At 47.9% G+C, this 19,191-nt stretch overlaps 1 protein-coding gene across 1 annotated transcript in view; it reads right to left on the bottom strand.

Annotated features, from left to right (window-relative positions):
- NECAB2 (N-terminal EF-hand calcium binding protein 2) overlaps window positions 1–18,467 on the bottom strand; it is a 70,435-nt gene extending 51,968 nt beyond the window's left edge. The window contains exons 1-2 of the mRNA XM_063167830.1: window positions 18,240–18,467; window positions 9,483–9,507 (exon numbers count right to left, since the gene is read on the bottom strand). Of these exons, the coding sequence (XP_063023900.1) occupies window positions 9,483–9,507; window positions 18,240–18,437 (223 nt within the window). The 5' untranslated portion in view covers window positions 18,438–18,467. The remainder of the gene's footprint in view (window positions 1–9,482; window positions 9,508–18,239) is intronic.
- Between the last annotated feature and the right edge of the window lie 724 nt (window positions 18,468–19,191).

Raw genomic sequence — 19,191 nt, 5'->3', positions numbered from 1 at the left:
ACTTTGAAAAGCAAGATGAGATATTAATGAGACAGATAAAAAATTGTTAAATCCTCAATGCCCATCACTTCCCTGACTTGCCACTCTAACCAGAGCCTTCCCTTTCCCTTGTGCAGCCATTTCCATGCAGAGCAGACCTTCCTGCAGATTCCCTCTTCTCCTGAAACAGGAGCCAGCACTCACAGCTACATCTCATCCCCACATTTCCTGGCTTCCCTGTGGCAGAAGTGCCCCATTCCCCACCAAACCTGCACTGGTTTGTCCCTGCCCGGGCACCAGGTGCTCCTGGGGCAGCCCAGCCTCACAGAGCCACAAAGAGCTGGTGGCTGTCCCCTCTGGAGGGTGCCCCCCTCGAGCTACCTGGCCCTTATCTCCCCTCTGAGGTTTGCTACCACTGACCCGAGCCAGAGGCACATTCCCAGCGCCTGGCCCAGACAAGGAGCTGGAATCAGCTCAGGCCTTGTGTCATGAACTCAGATGAGATGTCAGGGCAGATTCCCATCGACAAGGAAAGTACATTAATATAATATTTACACACATTAATATAATTTAAATATATTAATATAATATTACAACTGAAATTGCTATCAGGATACCTACAGCCATGCCACTCCAGGTCAACAATCCTCATGCTCCAGAAAAAACAGGGCAAGAACCACCACTTTTAAGGCACTATCAATAAAGGTTACATTTTTGGGGTTGCGTTTACAAGGTAATAACTCCACAAGAGTTTTTGTCATGCCCTTTGCTGGCTGTCCTTGTGCCATGTGCACACATTTGCTCTGCAGCCCCCAGTTAAACCTCACAACTTTGGCTCTGGAAAGAAACATCTTTAAAAATCCTCTCAGCTAATTGAGCACTTTTCAAAGTCTCCTTGGTAAACAGCAATCCTTTATTCCCACTCTCCCCAACATGGCCATTAAATCTCCTGCAATGATATATCCCCTTTACTCCTGTCCAGCTGAAGCTTCTAATGAGGCTTGCAGAAGAAAACCCACATCTCCCAATTCACAAAGAGAAGAAGAAAATGAACTCCATCTCCTTTGGGTTGCACTGTGTGTCAGACCCTACTCAGAGTGCTTCAAAGCTGAAGGAAACGCTGCCCTGGGGATCAGAGGCTCAGCCCCAAATTGCCAGGATAAAGTCAAACCCCTGCTCCATAACTCTCCCTGCTCCTCTCAGCCCCAAACTGCCAGGATAAAGCCAAACCCCTGCTCCATTACCCTCCCTGCTCCTCTCAGCCCTAAACTGCCAGGCTGAAGCACAACCCCTGCTCCACACCCCCTTCCTGCTCCTCTCAGCCCCAAATTGCCAGGATAAAGCCCAATCCCTGCTCCAAGCCCCTCCCTGCTCATCTTGGGGGCACTCACAGCTGCTGTTTGTCTCCAGCCCTCTGTACTGAAGGAATTGAAAGGAGGAGCTGAGGGAGAGGGTGGATGGAGCAGAGAAAGAACATTGTCTGTGAAAATGCACAGACTCTGAGCACACACCCCAGAGGCTGAGCACAGCTGCCCTCCCCACATTTGGGCTCTGTCCAGCCGTGGGGCAGAGCCCCAGCATGAGCATCTCCCTGCCCTGCCAGGTCAGCACTCACTGAGCACAGGGAGCAGGGTGGGCAGGCAGGTTTCAGCCTCAGACAGGGACAAACACAGACAGCAGGAAGGCTCAGCTGATGGATCAGACTGGAAATCCACCCGTGGGGCAGGCTGGTGGGGGTTTCCAATGCAAAAGCTCTGCTCCAGTCTGCTCCCCCACATCTGAGCACAGAGAGCACAGGTCAGCAGTGGCCCAGGGGCTGACACTCTGCCCAGACAGCGCTCACAGGGGGATGACCCTCCAGGTCAGCAGCATCATCTGAGATTTTAACAGGCTGAGGTGTAGCCTAATATGCAAGTGTTAAAGCCTGTGTGCTCGGCGTCTGACTGACTCTGAGGCTCAAATCCATTGATTGCTGGTGCAGAAATGTCAGGAAGCCCTGAGGGTTACAGCAGTTAATGGCTTTACCATGGGTTCTGCTCAGCAGCTGGATTTTTGAGAAAGGGTGGAAAGAAAGGCTCAGCAGCCACAGGGAGGGATGTGCTGGGCACAAAAGGCAGCCAGGAGCTGCCAGCACAGCCCTGGAGTGCAGCAACATGTGGCTGAATATATTCTACAGGCACAAGGCAGCAAGCACCACAGGCAGCAAGCACGCCTGAAGGAGGCCAAATACCAAGTAAAGCTGATTTTCTAAGTTTTTCTTTAAGTCAGGTTTGATATTCTAGCTGAGGTTTTACAACAGAAGGGCAAGGACACAGGAGATGGCCACCTGCACTGCAAAGTACCTTGAATAGTGAGGAAAGGGCACTCTCAGTCAGGAGCTCGGGCTGCCAGAGACCAGCTGAAGTGTCAGCACGCCAGTTGCACTCTGTTTTAACAGAGGAGCATTCCCAGCTCGTTATAACCCTGCCAGTGCCATTCCCTGCTCCTGGTGCTCACACTGAGACCAACAGTGCCCCCATTGCCCACTGCAATGAAGGATCTCACAGCACTTTCTATTTTGGCTGCCTGTTCTCCCAGCAGGAAAAGGCTTCAGGAGCAGGACAACAGAAATTACAATTTTGGACAGTACTGGGCCATAAATCGATGTTGTGCAGAAGTAGGTGGAATATGGGCATTTCTGTCGTGGAAATTAAAGTTTTTGTGCTGTCACATCATTGCCTTAAGTTCTTGGGGGTTTCTGGGCTGAATCCAAACCTTGCCCAGCTCAAACCTTCTCTGGCTTAAACCTGACACTTAGCAAGCCACGTTTGGGCCCTGATTAAAGCCAGGCTGCTGCATAACTCACATGAGGGTGCAATTGTTTACAAAGTCATAACCCAGTGCACCCAATTCAAGGTCTACCCTGCAGAATTAAGGTAATCCAGAAAAAAAAAAAAAATCCTATTGTATTGTATTTCATATTTCTCGATTCCCATACTATTGTTATTATACTCTTAAAGTCCATACCTTCATGGCTGGTTTTGTACCATGCAGGTCCTCTCTGCTGTGCAGTTCCTCATGGCTTCACAGGGGCTCCTTCTGGGCTCTGGACCCACCCCCTTTTATCCATTGCCTTCATGAGCTACAGCTGCTGCCCAACCAAGGACCCCGCAGCTGTAGCTCATCCAGAGCAACAGGACCCACTTATCCAATACATAGGACACTCATCCAATACATAGGACTCTCACTACAAAATCCACCCCTTGATTCTAACATGAATTTGCTAACAACTGACAGGAAATGAATTTAGAAGAAAAACAGATCCTAAAAATCTCCCAGCTCTTCATTTCTGCTGTACACAGCATGCAGCAGACACCCTCAAATCTTTGAAGAATGAAAAAGGCAGCCCTGAAAGGGCAGGAGCAGCTGGGAAGTGCTTTTTCATGCCAGTGAATGATGAAAATCAAATCACAGAATCCTTTCCTAGGTTCACAGTGATGAAGGGTGGATAGAAGTACTGGACACATCTAATGACAGCCTGTAGAGCGTGGCCAGCAGCCACCTTTCACAATTATCTCAAAATTCATCATCTGGTGGATAGGTTTGTTTATTATTTTGGGAACAGCATGTCCCAATTCAAGCAGATGTCCTCCCTCCCAAATCATGTGCTGTGAGCTTTGCAAGGACTTGGAAGCATAACTGAGAGACCTTGGGGATGATACAGGAGTCCAAATAACTGAAAACAAATTCAAACTTTCTCCTTGTAAATAAAGGTGACTGCACAGCCTTACAAAAAGGTGCTTTTTGATCATCACATGAAATCTAGACTATCTAAATGCAAATCTTTTCTTATTTGCTCAAAAGACAAAGATAAATACATTCAGACTGGTCATCTGGTCATGGAAGACCTATCAGATTTACCCATAGTAACAAAGCCTGATTCATCACTGAATTTTTCTACTTATATGTGGGAGGCTGCTAATACTGGTTTTGTTATGCAAGAATTATAAATATTCTCACTGAGAACTAATGACTTAATTTAGATGCACCAGCAGGATAGGAATAGCTGAAGGTTTTCCCAGCACATGAGGAGCAGTGGCCATGCAGAAGGTAATTACCTGACTCCAGAAATAAAGTGGTTTTGAAGAGTGATAACCCATTAAAACAGGAACTGCAAAACACCCAAGGGCTCACAGTTAAAGCACAATTCACCACAGGGCTTGTCACTGTGGAAAGAAGGGTTATGTGTGCAACAAGAAGCTTATTAGGTGTTCAGGGTCTTTTTATTCTGATGTTATTTTTATATATACGGAGTTATCAGTGCCTAACTTAGCATCTTTTTAAGATCCAATAAAAACACCCAAAGTTACAATGCCCTAATTTTTCCTCCTTAGATGCCTTGAAGGCCAGGTTATAGAAGTCCTAGTTGCTTACAGCAAGTCCTGTGCAAGTGTATCTTCTAAAAGGGCCTCAAATTCATGGGGAAATGGGGGAAGAGAAGTATTTCAAGTCTTAGAAACAACTTGTGGACAGTTACCAAGCTAAAAATGGGGTCTTTGGGTCATCTGCTCGCCAGTGATCATTTTCTCCATCAGACTCTGTGAATTTCTCTGTGATCCCACACTACCAGAACCGAAGAGGCATTTTCACTCAATTTTACCCCGATTTCCGTACTAATAATTCAAGATAAGCAAGAGGCATTCAGAGTGAAAGGAAGAAAAGGAAGCATTTACACAGTACCCTGTGCCTGGTTGCATTTGTGAATTTGAACTCTAGGCACATCCACAGACAAACACACATTTCTTCCTACTTTAGGCTCACTAGAGGGAATCAAAATCCCTGCTCTCCCACCACCATCCCTTCATCAAAAAATCCCATCCATGGGAGAAGCCTCACTCTCTTCCTTTCTGTGCTGGTTTAACAAGGCTGATTTCTACTCAGCTGACTTAGGACATGCCTTCTTGAACATTATGAAGAACTTGAGCTCTTGAACATCTCAAGCTGGGGCTGAGAGAAGTGCCTGAGGCTTTTCATTTGCTTGGTTTTGTTTTTCTGCCTTTTTCCAGCTTTTGGAGCCTGCGAGGTCCCCAAGCCAGGGGTCAGCAGTGGCACCACGGGCACAAAGCCACCAGGCAGAGCAGCAGTGCCAGTTTCTGTGCAGGCAGCAGAGCTCCCTCTCCTCACAAGGGCACAGCCCCACTCACAGCTGGCCAGGCTCCCTGGCCACTTTGTGGTGATGCTGATGTGCAAATGCAAAGCCATTTGTGTTCCCTTCTTGTCAGGAGCTCTCTGTGTGCCCCCATGGCTTGTAGTGCAATTTGCTATGAGACTTGTAGCACTGGGATGTGCAGACCTTTCCTTACACAGAATAGCAGCATAAATCTCATTTAATGAGCCCTTAAGTGACTAACAGAAATCTGTGAGCAGCTATTTAAAGGACAAGCCCTACTGGGATAGGAATGGGCATAATGCCATTGCCCTCATGGCTCTTAACCAAGAAGCCCTTTCCAAACACCAATTCCTGCTTCATTCATGCTTCCCTTTTTTCCTTTATTAGCTCTGCTACGTCCTCTGCAGGCCCTCAGCTGATCATTCAGACCACTGAAAGTTGAAACCTCCTCTCAGCATTTGTACTCTGGATTTCTTCACACTTCATTGGATTTCATTTCTGATAACAGGAGCTATTCAGGACAGCGTGCACTGAATGGCTTCATTCCCATCCTTCTCTAGGTATAATTTGAAGGGAGAACCAGAACAGTTTGGGCTTGGGCTTGGTACAGGAATCACAAGGAAGATGCCAAGTTGACTGAACCACAGTACTAACCCATCACTGGCCACTGTCAGGTGCAATACTGCCACTGCCAAATCCTCCTGCCATTTTCTGTAGGAGTTCTATAACCAAGGTTTTGGCATATTTCCTTTTGCATCTCTCCTCTTCCAGGGCAGAGGTTGAGGGGAAACCCCCTAAAGCTCCATTGCCTGGGAATGGAGACCTGTGGGTGGGTCAGACAGGTGCCCATTGCCATGAGCAGCATCTGATAGTTACAGCAAACCCCACCAAACCAAAGCACTAATAATTACAGCAAACCCCACCAAACCAAAGCACTAATAATTACAGCAAACCCCACCAAACTAAAGCACAGATTCAAGCTGGCTGCACTTTGCATTTAGTTACACTCCAGGCATGGGGGCTGGGTAGTTGCTGTGAGCTGGAGATTTCCAGATAAAGCATAGGTTTTTGGGAAGATGCTTATCTATAATGGATTGTTAGCAGTTAGACTGTTCTGCCAAAATGAAACTCTTTTAATCTTTCAAAGAGGATCCTGGGCTATTTAATTGATTAGCAGCTTTCTAATGAGAGGATTAAGTACACAGTAGATAACTGAGATGATTGGCAGCTCTGCTGCTCCAGCCTGAAACAAGATGCTTCCTTTTCCCAGCACATTCCAATTAAATGATTAAGTATTGTTTACTGGGACTGGGAGGATTACAAGACAGTAGGTGGATTTATTAGCGGAGAAAGGAAAAACACTCCTACACAAAAGAAAAAGATTATTTTGAATGACTAACAGCCATGCCCCTGCAAAGCATGACTAGATCTAACAGAGTTATTCACTCTCAGGTTACACTCCAGCCCTTCTCCCTTTTTCAGAGCATTTGTCAGTTTATCCAGTTATCTCCAATGTGCTCAGCATTTCCAGGTGTCTCATGCAGACCATTTTCGAGTTTGTCGTGTAGATAGTTACAAAACTACTTGATGTTGTCACTGGGGAAAAGGTTGAGAACTTAGCTCACATTATAGACAGAATCTCACTCCTCTGGAACAGGAGACCAGGATGTTTTTTAACAAGCAGGAGCTGCTTCATTAGCAGCCTTTTAGTACATGTAGGCACTGAATGAAATCACCTAAACACAAGCACCTGAACATGGCAGGGGAAATAACATGGTTTAGCATCTTGCAGCAAGAACATCCAGTTTTACATGAATTAACAATTTATGTGAGAAGGTTTGGAAGAAAGGGGGAGGAGGAAGATGCTCTTAAATTCAAGCTATCAGGCTCCATAGTTACCGTGCCTGAGCCAGCCACTCTGCTTTATCATAATATGTGCCATTTTTACCAAGCTGGGGAAAAAAAAAAATCAAGATGCTGGAAAGATTTCCAAATTTATGACCTCTTGACTGCACATTAAATGAGACTACTCCTTATCTTACAATCCTTTCCTTTGTCTTTTAGGTAAGCCTTTAACCCTCTGATCTCTGCATGGAAAAAGTTGAATGAGATGTTGTAGTTAAACCAGATGTCAAGAGCTGAAGTTTTGTTCAGATTTTTCCCTGCCCTATTTCTGCAGCGTTCCAGCACAGGTCTGTGAGAGTGGCTTTGGCACAGCTGAGGAAAGCAAGGGGTGCCAGCTCTGGGTGAAGCTGCCAGCCCTCCCTGCCAAGTATCCCCCATCCCACACTGAATAATGACCCATCTCAGCTGGTTCAGCAGAACAGCAAAGCCCCTGCCAGGGAGGGTTCCAGACAGGAACCTCTGCTCTGTGCACACCACAGAAATAAAATATTTTGGTAATCTCTGCACTTCTGTTTTTAACAGTCTGTCCAGGGCTCAGGGCCCCATCCTGGGATTCTGACAAAAATAAAAAGTGTGAGATTTTCGTTTTTCCTCAGAGGGCTGTGCACAGCACCTGCTGTGAGACATAAAAGCAGCAGGCTGATGCTTCCACTGTTCCTTGGAGCTGTAACAGGCAAAGCCATGAATAGGCTGAATTTCAACAAATCAATAAATTAAAGTTCAGAATGTCACAGAGAAATTGTGAAAAAGAGATCCCCAGGGGTACGAAATACGAAGATATTACCTCTGGCTCTGGAAACCTCTGAGCCCTAGTTTTCAGAGAGGCTGTACCAATGGAAATATTCTTGCACATCTCCTGCAGCAGCTGCTGTGAGCTGCAGGAGGCTGGAGAGGGGCAGTGGGGAGCTGTGAGCCCAAAAGGCTGCAGAGGAACACACTGAGCTAATTATAATGAGTGGCAAACTCCGTTATCCAGAGTTCATCAAATATGAATGGCTGGTGACACTGGTCACCATGGCTGGCAAGTGTCAAGGAAAAAGCAGCATCTAAATAAATGTGAGGAGAACCCCTGGAGGATGCACAGTCCTTCAGGGGACAGCCCCAGGGTGACAGTCCCTGCTCCAGAGTGACACGAGCCCCAGAGTGACACCTGGCAGGGGACAGCCTGGGGACAGAGGTGTCACTCAGCTCCAGGTGCTTTGTGCCAGCAGTGCCCATGAAAAGAGAAGGGCAGCATTGATCCCATGGAGAGCACCCACTGTGCTCCCAAACACTGGAGCTGCAGGTCCTGGGCACTGCAGGCAACAAGAGTGGGAGCAGAGATGGACAAAGCTCCTTCACCAGAGAGCACCTGGCCTTCCTTAAGAGATCCAGCCACTCTCCCTGCACTGAGGGTCAGGAGAGGCAGGACAATTGACCTTCACACCCTTGGCAGTTCAAATACCTCCCAGCACCATCTCTGAAGTCAGACAGCCTGATGCCAAGAGCACAAACTCATTTTTTCCTCTTCACCCTCCTTGTATCACACAATTGCTCAGCTTTCCTAAGCAGCAAACTTCAGTATCTCATTACTCTGTCAGTTGCCATTACCAAGTGCCCACAGCTACATGGCATTTATTCTTATTTTGAGCCAGCTGGCAGCACCTCCTCACCCAGGGGCAGTGAGGATACCCATCCATGAGCCCCAGCAGCAATCAGGTATCTCCCTTTTAAAGCTGGAGGAGAACAACCAAACTCTCCCCTGTGCTCCTCTGCACGACCCTCCCACAGGTCCCTCTGCAAACACACAGAGTTCTGATGCACATTTAATTTCCTTCTACAATTTTCTTCTACAACAAGGAAAGAATAGACACTAACTCTTGGGATTTTATCTAAAATAAAACTGCTTTTCAGGCTGTGGAAAGATCCTGGGGTTGGGCCCACTGACTCTTCTTTCCTTAAGCTTGTTACCTTTCCAGTTCTCCCTTTCCAAGTCATTTAATGAAGACTCATCCAGGTTATTCCAAATGCAAGGACTTGGCTGGGCTCAGTGCAGGTGTTCAGCTTTCCACAGGCACAATGTGTGCTGCTCTTTGATATATGGTCCAGTCCCTCAGGAACCAAACTATTCATATTCCCAAGTTAGGTTTGTTTTGCAAAGCTACTTCAAGCTTACTAAGGGGTGGATCCTCATTTGTCACTTACCTGTGATTTATTTTTATGTTGTTTTTGTGAAATTGCTCTTAATCTGGTGGATTCTGGCACGCCAACCTGCATACCAGGATCACTTCTGCTCTTAGAACATCTTTTCCAAAAAACCCCCCAAACCTTTTCTGATGTTTTGAGTGGATCAGTGCCAGACCCAGCAAACTGAGCAGCATTTAAACACTTGGATGTTACTATCAGGAAAAAACAGTAATACTGACAATATTCCAATCAAGAAATGTGAAGTATGAATGCACAGACTTACCATTTTTGTCAGCTCTTCTGAAAATCTAGAATTGAAAGAGAGAGAGAGAAATGTGTTAGCTGTGTTGTCCAGCTTGGGGGTGAAGCCCTTTGCTCAGCCCCACACACAGGGCAGGTTCAAGTGCTCCAAGTTCAGGGTTTTACTGAGCTCACCCTCCCCAAAACTCAGCTCATTTCCCCCAGAGCAACACAAAATACTGATGGAATAACTGGAATAACTGGTGGAAATGCTTTCAGCACTTCCAGCACCTCCCTCACTTAAGGAAGCTAAAACCATGAATCCAACACCAGAAAAATACACATTAAAAAAAATTCCCACAGCCGTGCAGCCAGTCCAGACAATTTCTCTGGAGTCAATACAATCTCTTAAACCAAGTTTCACAGCTCTGCACTTGTGAAAAAAAATTATTTACAACATTTTTTTTTAAAGCAAGTCTCCTGCGTGGGAAGGAGATTATATTTAGACTTAAAACTACAGCGTGGAGAGCAGCCCACAGAGAGGAATCAAATGGCCATTTCAGAAGGAAAAAAATTGCAATAACGTGTAGCACTATAGAACTTGCCAGGGAGAAAGAGGACAGAAACAACTGCAGTTTTTTCCACCAGTCTCATCTGAGGAATTGTCCATTAACACTGAAATCAGCTGGTCACTTGGAGGGCTCTTGCTCTAATTGAGTTTTTAGCCACACACACTGATTGCACATTAATTAGCTAGCTCCCCTTACTTGATGTATATGTATTACTTAATTTTACACAGTCACACCCCTTAACAAAAATCCTCTCATGGATCTTCAACATCTGGAGTCCTTTGTAGGTGGCTGTTCCTCAACCTCCACTTCTGAATAAGCCAAATATCTTTGTTTTGCATAACTTCTACTTTGTCACTCCTGCAGAGCTGAGCTGCCATCCTGCCTGTGTTTTGTATGACTTCTGCATCCCTAAATTACATCCCTCATCTGCTTCTATAGGGCTGTGCTGTTTTGCTCTGCTGACCTTGCCAATAAAATGCAATTAATAGCAAAAGGCCTGTGCAAAGGCTGGAAAATTACAGGTGCCTGCCAATAATGGCCACTAGCACAGGTTGACCATAGATTACAAAAAAATTAATATGGGCAGAAAAGGTAAAATATTCTCATCATCTCTTCAGGCCTGACCCTATTAATTTGAGCAAGAACAGAGATTTTAGTTGTACAAAGAAATTTCCCTGAGGAGGGAATAAAAGCACCAGCAAGACAGATCAGAGTCAGCCATAAAATAGAATCTCATATTTTCTGGGTCACAAAACCATTAAATTAAAAAAAAAAATACCAGAAGAGAAATTGCTGCACAAAACAAGAACCCCAAGAGACAAATTGAATTGCAGAATATGCTATTTCACTGAATATGGCTTAATTAAGGAACATTAATCATTCTTTTGTCCAAAGTCCTTGCGAGGCTCTGCAGCCCGGGGCAGAGTCAAAGCAGGACCTTCTGGTGCACTTGAGCAGAGACAAAACCCCTCTGCCTGAGCCAAACCAAAGTGTTGGGAGCCGCAGAAACTGCTGCAAGGATTACAGCTTGGGACCACAGCAAAACCCCTCTCGTGCTGACCTCCATTTTATAAGAGCAATTAGAAGGTTTGGGAGGGAAAATCCAACCTCTTTCCACACTTATAGATTTCAGTGATGCTAAATTTGGGGTTTGAAAGGCCAGCCAGTCATGGCTTGTCTATGGGAAGAAGGAATAAACCCCAGCAGGGCCCCAGCAAGCTGCTGGCTTTGGCACACATCCCTCACTGTGCTCAGTATGCTCTGCCCACTGCATGAAATATTCCTCTTTTCACAGCTTGGACACCCCAAATCCTCACTCCCCACGAGCACCTCCAGATGAGGCAGCTCTCTTCCTGGGTGCTGGTTATTTCTGGGGGTTTTTGTTTCATCAGCACATCCTTCTGTTGCTCTTCCCACTGCTTTGAAACCCAGGCATTACAGCCAAGAGCAATGCCTGTCCTAAGGTCCCAGGGGAGATCACCATCCCACTAAGCACAGCTGGCAGAGGGAGAATGGGGAGGCAGGCAAAACCAATAGGAAAAATGTAAATTAAAGCAGGAGAAAGGCTCAACCTGCAGTGCTCTGCTCCTTGCAAGGAATACTTGGAGCAACAGGAAAAAAAAATTAAGAAATGGAAGAAATGTTTAGAAATTGAAGTATTTATATCCAGCTCCACTAAGTGAATATTTTAGGGCTTTAACTCTCTCAGATACTCCCTAAAGTATGACTATTAGTAAATGAACACGTTGATGTGTTGATGAAAGATCACATCAGCTGTGTTACTTATCAAAGTTTATTCCACAGGACCAAGCTGCTTGGCTTTTATTGCTAATGAGCAGGATTTATTCTTTCAACTTAATTGAAGCACCTAAAATTTGCACACATAAAAAAAAAATAAAAACTGGGACACCTGGAGGGAAAAAACAATTTAAGACAAAGTCATCTGTCAGCACAGGCAGACACTGCATCAAGGTATGAGCACTGGAAGGAGCATCGGGAGCCTGATAAAGATGTAATATAGTCTGTGATAGCTTGGCAGTGCTGCCAAAATGCTGCTGCTGTGAAGACCCAGGATTTATGCTCTAGCTCAGCAGATGCCCTCCCCCACCCAGCCCAAAGACACCTTCTGCTCAGGTCCGGGGTTAGTTGCTCCCCTGTGGGAAGGAGGTGGTGAGACTCCATAAGGGAAAGGTGTGAGAGCTGGGGATGGAAGGGAAACCAGAGCCCCTCACAGCTTCCCCATGGGCCGGAGAGCAGACCCATGATGGTGCCAGGCCCCCAGGTGGCTGGGGGCAATGACAGCTCCAGAAGAACACCAGTGAGGCTGCTGTGTCATTCCAAGGCAGAGCTGCAGAGCCCATCCAGCCCGCAGCAGCTCCATCCCCTCCCAGCAGCAAAGGCACTCAGACTCGGCCCTGGAGGTCAGGGAGAGAGGAGCCAATGAAATATGGATGCAGAGGTGCCCTGTGCTGCCAGGCCCCCAGCAGCCATTGGCTCCCCGTGCCTGCACGTGGCCCGGGACCGTCCCCTGGCTCAGCCTGGCCAGGGATGCTCTTTCCGCTCCATCACCCCCTGTTCCCAGCCGGGGGGCACTGCAGGATCTCGGATGGGAAATGGGGAATTATCCACTCCAAGTACCACAGCCACCATCTCCCCCATCAGCTGGGCTTTGAAGCTGTTAAGCAAAGCTCCTGAAACACAGGCTAAGTCACACAGTGAACCCACAGGATGCCCACAATATGGGCATTAACCCATTTCATAGGATTTATATACAGGCAGTGCATTCAGTTTGCTGTCTGTGGCTCACTTAACCCATTTACCAGTGGTTTAGATGAATATAAACACTATTTTCTCTAAAGCAAAGAACTTCTGTCAAGATTTCCAATAGGTTTTCTCTAAATGTGTGTTTTTGCTATTCTCTCAAATGGCTACTGTAGATATTTAACTGCCAGAAGTAAGCAATTCAAAACCCTGGTGGTAATAATAAACTTGAAAAAAAATGATGGTTTCAAATTTAAACATTATATCTGCCTTCTCAAAGCTCCTGGATGAGAACATGCCACACTGGAGACTTCTTAATGAAGGGTTTCTCACGAATTTTATTAAATTCACAATAGCACTCCCCTAAGAAGCCCAAGAATTATTAAAGGTTTGTGGAGTTTATAATCCCTTCACCAGGTTAATAAGATGTTGATATAAAATAGAATGCAGCTGAGCTGAAATTCTGTTTTCCATCATAATCTGGGTGCAGAATAGAAGACAAACATAATCACGTCTCATGCATGAGGAAAGCCTCTGGATGAGAAGGCATCCAGAGACCCACACAGACCTAAAAATATTGTTGATCCTCATACTATGGTCCTGCATTCCTGTCCTGGCTTTCTGTTCCTCTCCCTACAAGTCTTGACACTTCCTTTGGGGTTGAGACAAGGTTTTGTATCAGGTATGGCCTTTATTTCTCAAACTTGAGGCACCAGTAGGAATCTCCTCTCTGTTGCTCTTTCTGGTGAAAATGTGAGAAAATAATGACCTGAAGGTTTGTCACTATAGACTATGTCCTTAGACATCCCCAGGTTGAGTGTTCCCCATGCAAGGAGAAAGGTTTTATTTTGTGTTTCAGTAAGGAATATGCCACTGGTGTAGAAATACTGCCCCATCTGCACTGGCTCCCCACAAAACAAGGCTGTGCAGAGCTCCAGGTCTCTGGGCATTTTCCCACTTCAAAGCAGATCCTTTTTCTTTTTCCCTTCCTCCCCAAGAGAACAGCAGCTGACACCATGTCCCAACCTGTGCTTTCACTCTTACCTTCTCTTTGGACTTCACCTGGCTGTCCTAAATTAAAGTTTCATGAGAGAGGCGAGAGCTGCAGCTGATGTTCTGACCTGCTGACGTTCAGCACTAGAAGTTACTTTTCTGTTCAGCTGCATTTCAAGCACCCACTTGCAAAGGCTGGAGATCAGAGGAGAAGGGATGGGCTCTCCTGTGTGATCCTGTACCTGGCAGTGAGCAGCCCCTGAAGGAAGAGAGCCTGGCCTGCCCTGGCCCTCCTCTCCAGCTGTGCCTGCAGGTACAGCTCAAGGGAAGATGTCAAACCATGGATTTCACAAAGGGAGGATAAAGGAGGAGGAAAAGAGCCCTCCCAGCTCACTCACAGTGAGGAGGTAAACAAGGGCAAGGGAGGGGGAATGAAGGAACCTTGAAACAAACCCCAACAAACAAAATGAAAACAGAAGAAAAAAGGTCAAAACAGAAGAGGAGTGAGAAGGGATTCCTGGGATCCTTGTGGCTGAAAGAGCCTTGCTATTGAAGGCTGCCCTGGAAATCATGGCATTGACAGAATGGCTGGAAATGGCAGTTCTGGATGTACATTAGGAAATGGACCATTGGCACAACCCAAATTCTCTGTGTTTTCTGTCCAGACACCTCACCCAATCCCATGGGGCTGAAGAAGCACAAACCAGAGTTGGCCACATAAGTGCGGTTGCAAGACTAGCTGTAAGAATGAGATGGATTTGAAATTATCTTTCTGTCAAATAATAAAAAATCAGATAAGGGTCAAAATTAATTTTCAGCAAACAACAGGGTAGATAAAACAGAAAGCTTCGTCTCATCTGAAATGAATGGAACTGTGTTCTTCAGGAGTGTTTAAAATAAAGCCAAAAATCAATGCATTGGCAAGAAAGGAGGCAGGGAGGCCAGTGCTGCTTGGGGCTCACAGTCCTGCCATGGGGATGCTCATTCATAAACAAGGCTGATCCTCATTTTAGATGCCAAGCAGGAGATGAGCTGTGAACCAGATGGAGCATCTGCAGCTGCTGTGACTGACCTGCCTCAGGTGCTCTGGGGTTCCCACCTCTGCTGCCAGCTCAGGCTTTGGCAGTGGCAGGAAGGCAGGAGGGGATGAGCAAGGGCAGTAGATCAGCCAGCTCTGAGGCACTCCCAGAGAGAGCAGCACCTGCCTGGACATGGCCTGTGCCTCCAGGGCCATCCTCCTCAGCTCTGTGTGCACGTGCACTCATTCACACTCAGCAAATACAACCTCACAGAGAATATACACCCACATAACATATCCTCCTTTTCACAAGCATTGTGACATTGAGGATTTGTTCTTGACTGGAAATGCCACCATCTCCTCGTGTGGGTTGGAGCAGCTCTGTGACAGTGTTTAATACAGGGGGTTTGTCCCTGTGGGTGCAGGAAGCCCCAGATATCCTGTGTCCATCCACAGCCTGTGCTGTGAGTGGGAATTCCTGCTGCACATTGCACAGTCCTGAGCCTTGGGCTCCTGCAGCTGGAGCAGACCCAGAGAAGGCACCTGAGGGTGGGCACAGGATGGGTACAGACCCCTGGCTCAATCTCAACCCCTTATGATGAATTGTCCAATGTAAGTACTGACCATTCATTCATTCATGCTGAACTAGTAAACACTATTCAACCTTTTTTAATCTTTACCTAAAAGGCCTGAGGCAAAGTAAAAGAAAAGCACAGAAGCCAGCCCAAAGTTAAGACTGATCCTCCAGTGGCAGTAGCCAGGCTGGTGGCAGGAGACATCTCAGCCCCTTGCTGTGTTTTGTTCCTCCTCAGCCTCAGTTTGGTCCCACAACAGCACAGTTGTGTTTCTTCGGTGGGAAGAGCCCAGGAAAGTTTGTTCTGATGCACCAGACACCCTCATGGAGGAGTCAGAACAAGAACACTGGGGATGGATGAATTAAAAGAAAGCCAGAAGAGGAAGAAGTGGTGACTAAGGTACTATTAGTGTCAAAGCCATTTTACCTAATTCATAACCAAGCCCAAGCTTTCCCCTCCTCCTCCAGCCCCCAAGAAACTGCCCACATAGCTCATGGAAACCTGTTAGTTAAACATTAAATCTTTCAGGTCTTTTCCTTCTTCCTCCCCCATGGAGAAGCTGCTCTGCTGCATGGCTGGGACTGCTGCTTCCCCAGCACATCCATCAGCAAAAATGTGAAGGAGTTAAATGGAAAACAGGTTATCATCCCTGAGCGTTCAGTGGGATGCTTGTTACTTTCATGCTAATGTGTGAAAATTAAGCTAGATAGGTGTTCCCTGTTGAAACCCTTTGTATGAAAGGGGGGTCTGCAGTGCACTTGAAGAGACCATTACAGCGAAGCCACAGCTTCAATTGCCTTTGCTATTGTGCCTGGAGAAAAAGGAGAAAATCAAGTTCTAAGGAAGAGGGGAAAAAAACCCCCTAAGCTCTCAAATCTTACATTTCCAGAATCCATTTCTACTTTCAGCAGGTGAGAAAGGGCTCCCAGTACCATTGTGAAAGGGAAAAATGATCAGGAGCTGCACGCCCAGCTCTATTGTACTTCCCACTGAAATAATACAATGCTCTACTGTGTTTCCCATTCTGAAAGTTCATTACTCTTTTCCTAATCTCAAAGCTCAAAGTGAAAAAAAAAATCACTTAAAGATAGTAAAATTGAATGGATAAGATACCATTTTGGTGGCAAAACACTCCTAACTCAAGAAACCTCTTAGATAAATTTAATGTTGCTTCCTAATTGCATTTGTGCTCTGAAACTCAGATTCCAAATTACTGTAAGATTTTGGCAATTTCAGGACAGATTAAAAAACAAAAGAAGACAAAACAATAAAAATATAGAAAAAAAAAATCCCAGGAACTCCCTCCTGAGCAAGTTAATTTAAAAGAATAAGGGTGGGAGTTGCACTTGTTTCCCCAGAAGCTCACTCCCCCAGGCTGCAGCTGCCCACCTGCCGGCCCCAACACGGGCAGCATCACCCACCCATCCATCCTGCTCTCTGAGCTGCTTGTGGCAATTAGAGACAATGGTTCTTCAGGGAACCTCAGCGCCTCCCAGCTCAGGGTGCTCAGAAAAGGAAGAGTTTCAGACTCTCCAGCCCACGCCAATGCCTACGGGTTCAGCAAATTATTTACAGAGTGTAAGGGCTTGCCTTGTTGAGCTACTACTGCCTATCCTATCTCTGAGGAGAGCATGAGTTATCCTTTACTACAGCCAATGCTTCAGTAGTTTATTTTGCATTCATTACTTCTTTTTTAATTTTTTTTTTAAGCTAGGAGATAGCAAAACAGAGGATCCATGTGTTTAATTACTGGATGCTGCAGAAAGACTGTAATTACACCATTTGCACTCCGGCTGATTCCACCCCACTCTCCCAATTCATTTAAGTGCAAACAGCCTCGGTAGCTCCCTAATCAGGAGGCCTATAAATACAGCAATCGAGGCACTGAGCACATCCCCACCAGCCCCCCAGCCAGGATTAAACACCTACAGTGCATCCTCAGACGCAGGACCTGGGAAAAGGCTGCAGAACCGGGGTGCACACCCACACCCAGCCCATCCAGAGGGTGCACTGAACGGGGCACCCCAAAGCCCAGCCAGCTCTGAGAGTCCAGAGTCCTGCCAAGGAGAAGGGCACAAGCTACATCTCCATGCCCATCCGGTAAAAACTGCTATGGGCTCAGGAGAGGAGCGCAGTACCCACACCGCACCCCGTGCCCAAGGCGCAGCTTTTCCCAGCTGTCCCAGGGAGCGCAGGGCAGGGGGACGGGGGACCCGGGCCAGCCCGACAGCCCGGGCGGTGCAGCACCCACCGGGACAGGACCCGGGCTGCAGCCCCTTAGCCTGGGCAGCCCAGCGGCACCGATCTGGAAAGGAGTTGTTAAATCGGGGCACCCCTACACCCAGCGAGCCCGGGAGATGCCGGAGCTGGGCAGCATCCCCTGCCCGTCCCATACCCATCCCATGCCATCCCAGCCGGCCGAGGATGCGGGGAACAGCCCTGCTGCCGGGCCGCCCGCCCTGCAGGATCCAGGTGAGCGGAGAGCCGGGCTGCAAACCCTGCTCAGCTGCTCCGGGAGAGGCTGGAGCCGGGAAACAACCGCGGTCCGAGCGGCTGCGGGACACGGGCAGGAGGCTGCGGGACCCGCACGCCCACCCAGCCCCAGGGATTGCCGAGCCGGGCGGCTCCGGGCAGCGCAGGAGCGGGGGAACATCCCCGCTACCGAGGGGAGGCAGGAGCCGGGGAACATCCCCGTTCCTGAGGGGAGGCAAGAGCAGGGGAACATCCCCGCTACCGAGGGGAGGCAGGAGCAGGGGAACATCCCCGTTCCTGAGGGGAGGCAGGAGCCAGGGTGCGGGAACATCCCGAGGCAGGAGCGGGGGAACATTCCCGCTGCCAGGGGCGGGCAGGCGCCGGGATGCAGGCATGCAGGGAGCACTCACATCGAGGATGACGGAGGTGCCCTTCCTCTGGGCGGCGGTGGCTCCCGGCGCCAGCAGCTCCCTGTCGGCCAGGCCCTTGTCGCCCATCCTGGCGGCCGCCCAGCGCAGCAGCCCGTCCAGCCCGCGCAGCGCCGGCGCCGGCTTCCGCAGCAGCTTCTGCACCCCGGCCCGGCAGTAGCGCGCTGCCTGCTCGCACATCGCTCAGCCCGGCCTCATGCCGCCGCCGGGACTCCCCCTCCTCCTCCTTCCCCTCCTCCTCCTCCTCCTCCTCCTCCCACCGCCGCTCTTTGGGCAGCGGGCGGGTCCGTGGGGATGCTGCCCGGAGAGCAACGGGGGAGTTTTGGGGTGGGCAGAGGTCAGCCCCCCTTACAACACAAAGCGCCTTTTTTAGGGTTTTTATGTCGAGAAAAGACTGTATCCGTGTTATCTCCCCTTCACTCACAGCAGATTTTAGCAGCTCTTTGCGAGGGCAGAAGAGAATGAATTTGTTGCTAGTAAATAAAACTTGCCCCTGCACCCCTATCCCTCCTCCAAAAAGTCCCTATTCGATGAATGGTCAGCGATTCCAGGTGGGGTATTGCAGCATCTGTGGCTACAGCACTAACCACAGTGCCCAGCTGGAAAATACTCCTAACCCTGTAATTCTGTATTGTGAGGGCATTTCTTTGAGATACTCCTGTGCTCAGCTTCAGCCTCTAAATCAGCAGGATTTAGACTTGCAGTAGAGGCAATAAATCTTCTGGACACAATGGCACTAGGCAATTTAATTTCCCACTCCACACCTGAGGAGGTGCTCCCAGTTTGAGTTCACACCCAGCAAGGCACCAAAGCAGGGGAGCTCAGGCCCAGAAACTCTGAGGTTTCCCTGGAATTCTGGAGTAGCCACAGGCTCCAAAGGGCTTTTCCCACCTGCAGCAGCCAGACCCTCTCAGAGGCAGCTCTAGAGGACTTC

The sequence above is a fragment of the Melospiza melodia genome, chromosome 13, assembly GCF_035770615.1.
Source record: "Melospiza melodia melodia isolate bMelMel2 chromosome 13, bMelMel2.pri, whole genome shotgun sequence".
Classification (NCBI taxonomy): Eukaryota; Metazoa; Chordata; class Aves; order Passeriformes; family Passerellidae; genus Melospiza; species Melospiza melodia.
This window is presented reverse-complemented; position numbering and strand designations above follow the sequence as displayed.